We start from the raw sequence: 11,221 nt of genomic DNA, 5'->3' as shown, positions 1-11,221 counted from the left end.
CGACCTGTCCAACATGCTGGCCATGCTCAACACCGCCGTCAACTTCTTCCTCTACTGCTTCGTCTCCAAGCCCTTTCGTGCCGCCGTGCGGGACGTCCTGCTGCTGAGGGGCGGGGCGCTGCACCCCCGACGCACCCTCCCCCACCAGCGGGCCCCCGCCCACGCCTCCACCTCCTCGCTGTCAAGCGGGACCAAGCGCCCCCAGCCAGACTCCACCCCCCTCCCGCCAGGAGCATGCAAGGAGAGCCAGACCATGTGACCTCCTCCTTCCCCTGGATGTCTAACTGGCCCCACTCCCACGGCCCTGAAGCACTTACGCCCTCTGAGCCACCCTGTGCATTCCAGCCCTGTCCTCGGACAGCACGCCAATCATCCTCTGAGCATTCTCCAAGGGCCAAACTCGTTTTTAGTTGTTTTTTTTTTACAGATGAACTTGTTATTTATCATGTTATTCTTCACGGAAATTAACAAACGTGACACAGTATTTATTATTGACACTGTCAGTGGATCACAAAATGGGTGCTCTTCGCCCAAGCGTCTTTGTGGAGGGGGCGGGGGAAGACCCTTTTGGTTTTGTGTGCAGACAGTGAGCTACAGTGGGATTGGTAGCATGGTGATGAAGGACAGCCAGAATTCTTTACAATGTGAGTCGACTCGAATCATGTTAAATATTCAAAATGCAACCTGATTTGTATTTTTTTTTTATCAAACGTTGGTGAAAACGCAAAGACAGGAGTGTGGAGAGTTAGAAGCTGCAGATTGTGGATCTCCATGGATCTTTCTGGAAGAGCTGCAACACTCCTCTGTGAAGCAAACAGTCCACCTGCCCAAATCACTGTCACGTCAGGCTTGCTGAGCACAACTAATGGAGCAGATAAATAAGCCCTTCACCGCTACAGCAAACTCAGAATAGCAAACCACAGCTGTTAACGCTTGTGTTTATTTTTCATGAAATGCAACTCGATGGGGCCTTAAATGAAGGTTTGCTGTCTAAGCACAGGGGGTGAAGACCACGCTATTCAAACACTCTCTACCCCCCCCCCTCCCCTGTGGGGTCAGTCCAGCTAAACAAACCAAACAGCAGACTGATGGTCGGCACAAACACACATGTGTATCGGCCAGTACATTTCCATCCTGAGCGGTACGGCTCCATTAGCAAGCAAATGTAGCACAAAAGTCATGCAAATCGTTTCTGAACGAACGTGTGAGATCTTGACTTTGGCTTGCTACATAGTGACTGCATTTGTTTTACAGCATTGGGAACAGCAATCTGCTCTTAAATGTAGTTGTAATTAAAAAGCAGAGGATGGAGGCCCAATCCTGTCACTGCTTTGATCGTTTATTGATCGTGTTGCTCATCAATGCCTACTGAGGAAAAGGCCTTTAGAGAAGGTCATATCTTGATTAAAATGCATGCTTTCATTTCAATTTTAGTAGTTTATCCATCAGAATGAATACTTGTTGATATGATTCTTTTTTTGCTCACAGATCATGTGGATGATTTTGGGAAAAAGTTTTTAAAAGATTAGTGAAAAAAGATTTAAAACCGCATACAATCATAACCACATCACAGAATAGTCTTAGCAATGTTTTAAATCTTGAATGTGAAAGCCTGTCATAATCAGTAAGTGATATGATTGTGTGAAACTAGACCTCTTTCAAAAGGCAGCTTACTGTACGTCCTCACTGATTCCATAATTGTGACTCAGCCAGTCTAAAACGTGATGTTTTAACAGAGCTCACTGTAAAGGCTGCTATACAGTAACGGTAGTGTACACAACTGTGGTCCAATCTATGTTTACGCTGACTTTAACCCATCACTGATCAAGCCTAGTCTTTCAAAGCTCATCTCCAATGATGTTTCCTCGCAGTCTCAGCGCAGCCCCTTAAATCCAATGCCAGCATCAGTGAGACATGGGACAGGTCACCAATGAGACATGGGACAGGTCATCAGCATCAGTGAGACATGGGACAGGTCACCAATGAGACATGGGACAGGTCATCAGCATCAGTGAGACATGGGACAGGTCATCAGCATCAGTGAGACATGGGACAGGTCATCAGCATCAGTGAGACATGGGACAGGTCATCAGAGAGACATGGGACAGGTCACCAGAGAGACATGGGACAGGTCACCAATGAGACATGGGACAGGTCATCAGAGAGACATGGGACAGGTCACCAGAGAGACATGGGACAGGTCACCAGTGAGACATGGGACAGGTCATCAGAATCAGTGAGACATGGGACAGGTCACCAGTGAGACATAGGACAGGTCACCAGCTCTCCCTCATCTACTGACACGTTCTTATGAGACACTAATGGACTGCTGTGAGTTGTGAGGCCTCCGATCCCAGTCACCTCTCAGCCTCTACTGCACGTCATCCTCTCAGCCTCTACCGCACGTCATCCTCTCAGCCTCTACCGCATGTCATCCTCTCAGCCTCTACTGCACGTCATCCTCTCAGCCTCTACCGCACGTCATCCTCTCAGCCTCTACTGCATGTCATCCTCTCAGCCTCTACCGCACGTCATCCTCTCAGCCTCTACTGCACGTCATCCTCTCAGCCTCTACTGCACGTCATCCTCTCAGCCTCTACTGCACGTCATCCTCTCAGCCTCTACCGCACGTCATCCTCTCAGCCTCTACCGCATGTCATCCTCTCAGCCTCTACCGCATGTCATCCTCTCAGCCTCTACCGCACGTCATCCTCTCAGCCTCTACCGCATGTCATCCTCTCAGCCTCTACTGCACGTCATCCTCTCAGCCTCTACCGCACGTCATCCTCTCAGCCTCTACTGCACGTCATCCTCTCAGCCTCTACCGCACGTCATCCTCTCAGCCTCTACCGCATGTCATCCTCTCAGCCTCTACCGCATGTCATCCTCTCAGCCTCTACCGCATGTCATCCTCTCAGCCTCTACCGCATGTCATCCTCTCAGCCTCTACCGCACGTCATCCTTGTGGCCCCGCTGGGTTCTCAGAGTCACACTGTGTGTCCATCCTACCCCCCCGCATAGATACAGATGTTTCTTTGAAGGCTCTTCCCGTCGTCACGTCAACATATGGGGGGGGGGGGTCCTGCGATGGCAGCCCCCCTGGGACACGTACGCAGTCGGGGGGGTGAAGAAGTCGAAGGGATCACAGAGGAAACAGTTTAGACCTGGATGGGGAAGCATGATGTCAGGGCAGGCTCTGGTTCCATCTGAGGGGAGCCGTGCTGGGGCAGCCGCAGGGATCATCAGGGCATCATGGAGCAGAGTGGAAGGGTACGGTGTTTGGAGGAAGGGTGTGGGGGGGGGGGGGGAAAGAAAGAGGGGGAGGGAGAGAGGGGGATGGAGAGAGCGGGAGGGAAAGAGGAGGAGACGACGTTTGTCTCTCTCTCCCCTGATTGTCACCTGGATGGGGCTCTGGCTTAGATACCTGTTCATTTGTTGTCACCTAACTCCACCCCTCCATGCCGCCCCCTCCCCTCCTCCCCCCTCCTTCCCCATCCTCTAACTCACAATGAGAGCCATAAAAGTGGAGATGAAACCTTCAAAGGTCTTTTGGTTGGATGTGCTTGCTATACTTTAGACTAGAGCATGTAAAAAAAAAAACATCTAAATTCCTCCTGTCTGACGCACTTGCTTGAATTAGCCACTCTTAAAAAGAATACCCGATCCTTAAAACCAAAACCTGAAATCTCTTATGCTACTTCTTTTGTTTTGCCTTGTGAAGTGAAGTTACGAGTGTTGTACTTGTCCTGCTTGCTCGGTTTGTTTCATTCAATTATTTTTATGCAAAATTAATTAATCTTGCGTAAAGAAAAAGGCCATGTTGCCCTTGCCTGTTGTTGTGTGGCTTCATGATAAATGTTTACATTACTTAGGTTCCAATTACCCCTTTCCTCCACAGCACAATTGTAATGCACACAATGGTACTGTCTTTGAGCACTGATTCTGAGTTGTACTTTCATATGAAAATAAAATAAATGTCCAACCAGATGTGACGTTCTTTTATTTACCCTCCAGCCAGCACACAGAACACTACATTCTACCTTTTACAGTTACTGCTGAAGATTTTCTCTTCTTTATCTGGGGTTGCTAACTTTGTCTCTATGTGATGCACTGCCACAGCTGTGCGCCCGGGTATGGTTTTGTGTGAATCTACAGTGTATTGTTTGGCTATATTGTGCACACGACAGTGAAAAACTATGTGTCTATACACACGTAAAATTACGTAATTTTGCCAGGTCTTGAACTTCCAGTGAAGTTAGAAACTTGAGTTTTACTCCCTAGCTAATTTTTAAGAGTCAGTGATGATGATGGAGAACTCAGGTGATCCTGAGGGAGCGGACCCTGAACATGAGAACACTGTGTTGGAGGAGAACATCTAGTGGAGCCTGCTGCTGCTGCTGTGTCATCCAGGAGTGTGTTTGAAGTAGACAAATGTCTTAACAAAACAAACTGATTGTTGATCTTGTTTCGGTAATACTACTTTCTACTGCTCCTTTCCAATGCCCTCTTACCCCCTCACCCCTCTCATCCACTCACCATTTAGTTACACAGCATTTTCTACATACCAACATTCACAAACACAGAATCACAATGGCTCGTATTGAGAGACTTGTTGCTCTTGTTGGTTAGTTGTAACAGTTCAAATTCTTGTACTCGCTGTGAGATATTTTACTGTTGTTTTCTACAGGTACACTCTTGCACTCTTGTGGGGAGTTTCATGTTGTTCAATAGTAACTTGTTAAACTGCATGCTCTTATGGTTCTTCCCTTTGGCACTTGTTTTCCACAATGTATGCTTCATGTTTTGGCTGCTTGCAATGTTTGGGGCTACCTCGTTGTTATGATCAGTGACCTATGCTCTTTTGTAAAGCTCTCTCTTGGAAGTCGCTTTGGATACAAGCGTCTACTAAATGCATAAATGTAAATGTACAATGTTGTTACTATACCTGTTGCTACATGGTGGTTAATGTAAACCTTCATGTAAAATGTTGCTATGTAAATAGATAGAATAAGTGTATGTAACCTTAATGTACAGTGTTGCTATGTAGATGCATGGTAGTTAGATGAGAAGGGGAAGTGGATGCTGGGATGTATATATATATATGTATGTATGTATGTATATATGTATATATATATATATATATATATATATATATATATATATAGAGAGAGAGAGAGAGAGAGAGAGAGAGAGAGAGAGAGAGAGAGAGAGAGAGAGAGAGAGAGAGAAAGAGAGAGGGAGAGAGAGAGAGAGAGAGAGAGAGAGAGAGAGAGAGAGAGAGCATCTGCTACATGGTAGTTAATGTAAACCTCATGTAAAGTGTTGCTTTGTAAATAGATGGTAATGTATGTAACCTTCATGTAAAGTGTTGCTATGTAGATGCATGGTAGTTAGATGAGAGGGAGAAGTGGATGGTGGGAGAGAGAGAGAGAAAGAGAGAGAGAGAGAGTGTTTGTGAGTGAGTGAGTGAGTGAGTGAGTGAGTGAGTGAGTGAGTGAGTGAGTATGGAGGAGAAGGAAAAACAAAAAAGCCCCTGAATAAAGTCTGCATGCCTTTCCTGTATTTGCATCATTTGCTGACGTCGGTCATGTAAGTGATGTTGCAAATGAGGTAGAGACTGTTTAGAGGCTGTTTAGCCCGCTCCTGTGCTGAGGGGTCCTGTTTGACTGAAGGGATCTGTTATAACCACATAATGAGGAAATCCTCTTTGGTCTCACGTGAAATGTTCCTAACCAGGGAGGTCAGTGATTTGCCTACCACCTCAGCCCAGTTGGAAAACAGCAGTCAGAGGGGGAGCATGTGGGGCCAACAAACCTGCTCATTTAGAGAAACACTTTGTTCCTTTAGCAAACACTTTTATCCATAGAGACGTACACAGGGGGATTTGAACCTGCGATCTCTGGATCACCACTCAGGGGAGTCCCTGTTCAGGGCACTGGCAGGGGACGGGGTGTGTGTGGATGGAGGGAGAGAAGAGAGAAGAGAGACTGGCCCTGTCAGAACAACTATTTTGTTGAACATTTTTAGATGAATGACCTTTTCATAAAAAGGTTGTTGTCTCCAGGTGTGTTGAGGGTGTTCCCCTGCATGAACAACAAGTACTGTCACAAATACTCTGGACGTGACAACATGTTTTACATGGTTCTTCAGGAAATAGATTGAGTGAAACAAATACAGCCTGAGTGAAAGTCAGCCGTCTCAGTCTGCTGTGAACACCACAACGCTCACGTCCCTCTCTCTCCTCAGGTAAGGTGCATTTACCTTCCCCTATTATCACCTGTGCATTCCTCACACATCTGCTCCTTTATCACAGTAGAACATCTAGATGTACCATTTACAGTAGAGGGAAGATTTATTTTGTGGGACCAACATTTTATAAATACATCCACACTTAAAATAGTAATTAAATTAATCCTAAATTTGTATCAGTTGGGTGTTACAATATTGAACCAGTATCTGAACAATATATCAGATCAAATATATGTTAATTTGGGGGCATTTCCATAATAATTTTATTGTGATGGTAGAGAGACAGGAAATGTAGGGTGAAAGGAAAGGGGGACATGTAGCAAGGGGCTGGATTCAAACCCAGGCAGCTGGGATAGGCCTTAGGCTACCGGGGTACCCCACAACAACGCTACTAAATATTACTGTGTATCTATGTGTTTGTCTTTGTGTGTATGTGTGTGTGTGTGTGTGTATGTATGTGTCTGTATGTGTTTGTGTGTGTGTGTGTGTGTGTGTAGATCAGAGCCATGCAGTGCAGAGTCTCATCTGTTGCCCTGCTCCTTGGTAAGAGTCTTTCAAGTCATCAGTCTAGTCAACACACTTCCTACAACCTTCCAGCCTCTCCAGCTCAGGACAAACTTAGTCATGAGATGATTATGTGTTTGCAGAGTTCTGGGTGCTCTCTGCCTGTGCACTCCATCAGTATCATCTGGTCAATCTTGGTATGACTTGGCCTGCTGCCCAGAACTACTGTAGAGAACACTTTGTTGATCTGGCAACCGTAGACAGCATGGAAGACATGCAGGGTCTGATAAACCAGACGAAGCACACTGGAATTGAGGTTTGGATGGGACTGACTAGAGACAGTAGTAGCAGCAGCTGGAAGTGGTCTCTTTCAGGCAGTCAGTTCTACAGAGAAGGAGAGACGGAGTACAGGAACTGGGCCCAGCCAGAGCCAATCACAGGCCAGCCCTGCGCTGCACTGGTCAGCAATGAAACAGGAGTATGGAGAGACTATGCATGTACAAATACTTACTCTTTTGTCTGTTCTCACATTGGTGAGTTAGTATTTTCTATTCCTAACAACACATCTTTCAGTTACTAATGCATGTGTGCTTGCCATGGCCTTTAGAGGAAATAACTGATGCAGAAAAACACTTTTGTTTTAAAGGTGGAGGGTTGATATTTTTTTATGAGAAAATATGTTGGTAACATTTTTTGAATACATGACTGAATAATATTGACGATGGATACTCTTAGGTAATGATCCTGGCAAACCAAGGTACATCCTGTTTCTAGAACCAAGAACTTGGAGAGATGCTCAGCTCTACTGCAGACAAAATTACACAGACCTGGCCAGCATCAGGAACCAGGCTGAAAACATCGAGGCACAGCAACTTGTTCTGGGAGAGAATTCATCTGCCTTCGTCTGGATCGGTCTGTTCAAAGACGACTGGAAGTGGTCAGACCAGTCTACCTCCTCCTTCAGAAACTGGAGGAGTGACCAACCATATGATGGCAATGACTGTGTCTACACACATCCACGTAATTCATGGGAGTGGCTTTCTTACAGAATGGCTTTCTCTGGTTACACCTATTTTATTTGCCACAATGGTGAGTGAGACTTGGCAGCTGCCAGTGTGGTTTGAACGTGTCAGTGGTGTATTCTAGGTGATGAGCAGGCCTATACTAACAAGGGTTTCCTGTATGTCCTCTATTAAAGAGCAGTGATACATGGTGGGGGACTTGGCAGAGTGACAGTATGCCCTCTACTTCATACTAGACCACACCACTGAAATGGGGGTTTCACTACAGCATGAAAGCTTGCAGGGTGTTTGGAGGAGATCACATGTAGTTAATAAACCTGCTCACCAGATGGATGGAAGAGTAAATTAGTAAATGTTAAATGGTAAATGGACTGCATTTATATAGGGCTTTTCTACCTTAGCAGCACTCAAAGCGCTTAACAATGTTTGCCTCTCATTCATACTCACACTCACACATATGACGGCAGCTACCATGCAAGGCGCCGGCCTGCCCATCGGGAGCAACTTAAAAGTAATTAGTAAACACAACAACAAACTTGATCAAATTTAAAATGAATACAATGAATTGTGTTTGTGCATAAAAGCATTATAAGGGGCACTGACTCATGGAGAAAGAATCTTGTCAACCCTGCGTTACATGTCACTGTATTTAATAGTCTAATCCTGAATAATGTACTGTAATGTCCAACTGTTTTATAACGGCTACTTCCTCATTCTCACCCCAGGGAGCATCACAAACACGACCATACTGAGCACTCTTGGTACAACAACAGGTAGTGTTGTATCTCGATAGAGCTTTTATACTTGAGAATCTGTGATGTACCACTTCATTATAAAGTCTGCCTCCTCATTCTTACCTTCCCTCACTTAGGGAGCACCACTAAGACTCCTACTAAGGTGAAGCTGGTGGGGAGAGTGGAACTGGTTCCTAATTCACCTTCGGACTTAGAGGATCCTGCCATGTTGGACTCCATCTTGCAGCAAGTGAGTGTCTCTCTGTGTGAGGGAAGGAAGTCCTCTGACTGTACATGATGTGTAGTCAAAGTCTCAGTCATTACAGACAACCAGCAGTTACACCCTAGAACCATGTAAGGATTGTTATTACAGTAAGAATACCCTGTACAAATGTAGCTGACAGTGACAGGTTAGTGAAACACACATACTGATCCAAGACTAGTTCAGTGTTCTACAATACACCCCATTATGTGGTGTAACCATGACAGTGTGACTGTGCCCCCAGATGAAGGCAGCTGGGAGGATCCCAGAGCACAGCACGCTGAGATGGAAGAAGCAAAAGGATGGGAAGGTTTTCCACAAGAAGGAGGAGGAGGGAGGAAGAGGAGACGTGTCATTAACAAGTCACAGCTACTAAATGTTGTTAACTGTCTCTTGTATCTCTGACGGTGTCGATGATGTCAATGACATTTCTGTAACTAGCACATGATATCCTCATCAATTCATACAGTTTATTTGTTCTTAATACTCAGGTTGTGGGGTAACATGAAATGAAGTAAAGCCTACTGATCTTGTGGCCTTGTCTCATCATGTATATATAACAGATACAGCTACATGATTCAATTCCTTGTAATCAATCATAATCATAGATGTTAGTTTATCTGTGAGTAAAATGTCCAAGATTGTGCTACAAAAAGGTTTGAGTATTTTATCATTTAAATTGTGATTGCTTATTAATAAGTACTACACAAGTTAGAGCTTTTTTATCTTTCACGTGTAATTACATCCCCTTTGTTATTCGACAGTTAAAAACGTGGGCTATCTAATAATGTTTTTTCTTAACAAACAACAAACCTAACATCAAAGTCTATAAATAAAGTATCCTTAAATCCTTTGGTATATTAAAATATAGTCTAATGGCTGAGAAAATTATGTCCATTTATTTCCTTCTGGAGGTTAATGTGTAATTTGTTGATTATGAATATGTCTAGGATTATAGTATCAAATATGTACACTGAACATCAACGCTTTGCATGGTTCTCTGGAGGTAGCATGAGGTACAGTCATAAACATCATCAACCATCCCAGTCTGCTGTGAACGTCACAACAATCACATCTCTCCTCAGGTATGGTGCACTTCTCAGACACACATTGCTCCTTCATACTATAAGCCTTAGATGGATTGTCTTCTCAAAAGCAGACATCCCAACTCTCACCAAAAAGTTCTCACCTCCCTGAAATGAGTTTTTGCAGGTTGTCCCCCAAGAATAACTATTAAACCGTATTCCAGAAAAATCCACCGCCAACGTATTCAAACTACGGAAGCAACACGGATTTGGGGCTTCAGGAGAGAGGTCATACTCAAACCTAATTGGCTCATAGAACTAGGGGTCTTAAGTGGGAGGTCATTCTCAATCCCCATTGGTCCTCAGTCTAGGGCCTGAGGAGATGGGTCTGTCATTGGACCCTTCTTGAAAATGGGCCAGGTCAACATCTAAACCACTGAATCAGTTGAAGGCTATGGAGTACCACGCGACTGAAGTAAATAACAATGACACTTACATGAAAAATATCAAAACAAATTATTTTAAAGTTACCAAGTGATAATAATAAAAATGGGAGGCTACCAATTGCTGTGGTCATTTAGATGCAGTTACTCTAGCATAGCATTGTCCAATCACAGAAAAAAAACGGAAGTAGGATATCACATAGCCTCTGCCTACAGCTGGAAAAGGCGTAGATTCATATTCACACATTCATGTTTCCTCAAGACTGCAACTGACCCCGGGCCTCCCCATTATCACAAGCAGAGGTGGCGTTCAGCCTCGCACATAGAAACTCCATCTCTACTACTGAGAAACAAAGACTATGGGTAAATGTGAAATAGTTACCCAACCTCAAGAGCAGTGGTTCCCAACCCTGGTCCTCAGGGTACCCCTGTCCGGCATGTTTTAGATGTTTCCCTGCTCCAACACACCTGATTCAAATGAATGGGTTGTTAACCAGAAGCCTAATGCTTATGACCATTTAAATCAGGTGTGTTGGAGCAGGGTAAGGGTTGGGAACCACTGCTCTAGAGATTGATACGTGCATGTGCACCAAGCCTGTGTAACATGTGTATGCTGCCACCTTGTGTTGGACAAAATAATTACATTTTGAAAACCTGCCACCAGGTGTCTCACCAATAGTTTCAAATTCCAATTTCAAGTTTTTATTGTCAGGTGCACAGAACAACCCTAAGGTCAGACTGGGCACTAAAATTCTTGGGACAAGACAACGCAAGCAACCTGGCATAACATAACATACAAGTACAAAGAACATAGATTACATCATTATGAAAAGCTCAAATAAAATTGAATAAAATAAAAATTGAATAATAAACATCACTACCTAATATACAAAAAAATATGCAATATACAATATGCTATACCTCTAATACACATAATGACCTATATTAACCTTATAGACTTATACTAACCTAAAACAAGATC

The 11,221-nt window shown here is 44.3% G+C and overlaps 2 protein-coding genes across 2 annotated transcripts in view; both read left to right on the top strand.

Moving 5' to 3' along the window:
- The window catches only part of gpr142 (G protein-coupled receptor 142), a 1,974-nt gene extending 1,715 nt beyond the window's left edge, over positions 1-259 (top strand). Inside the window, exon 2 of the mRNA XM_084670431.1 lies at positions 1-259. This exon is cut by the window's left edge and continues 703 nt beyond it. Within this exon, the coding sequence (XP_084526557.1) occupies positions 1-259 (259 nt within the window).
- A 6,496-nt stretch (positions 260-6,755) lies between these two features.
- On the top strand, positions 6,756-9,207 carry LOC146259418 (macrophage mannose receptor 1-like). Its single transcript, XM_084669320.1, has 6 exons — positions 6,756-6,792; positions 6,897-7,286; positions 7,489-7,842; positions 8,501-8,536; positions 8,647-8,759; positions 9,016-9,207. Exons 1-6 carry the CDS (start codon positions 6,756-6,758, stop codon positions 9,145-9,147), a joined length of 1,062 nt encoding a protein of 353 aa, XP_084525446.1. The 3' UTR covers positions 9,148-9,207.
- Positions 9,208-11,221: the final 2,014 nt, after the last annotated feature.

This window comes from Hypomesus nipponensis, chromosome 13 (assembly GCF_054491055.1).
Source record: "Hypomesus nipponensis isolate SF chromosome 13, ASM5449105v1, whole genome shotgun sequence".
In the NCBI taxonomy this organism is placed as follows: Eukaryota; Metazoa; Chordata; class Actinopteri; order Osmeriformes; family Osmeridae; genus Hypomesus; species Hypomesus nipponensis.
The sequence above is the reverse complement of the archived record's forward strand: the minus strand, read 5'-3'. Positions and strand labels throughout refer to the sequence as shown.

Coding starts and splice junctions, on each gene's coding strand:
- LOC146259418 (XM_084669320.1), top strand. CDS start 6,756: ATGCAGTGCAGAGTCTCATCTGTTGCCCTGCTCCTTG. Junction 6,793..6,896: donor ATCTGTTGCCCTGCTCCTTG/GTAAGAGTCTTT, acceptor ATGTGTTTGCAG/AGTTCTGGGTGCTCTCTGCC. Junction 8,760..9,015: donor TGGACTCCATCTTGCAGCAA/GTGAGTGTCTCT, acceptor CTGTGCCCCCAG/ATGAAGGCAGCTGGGAGGAT.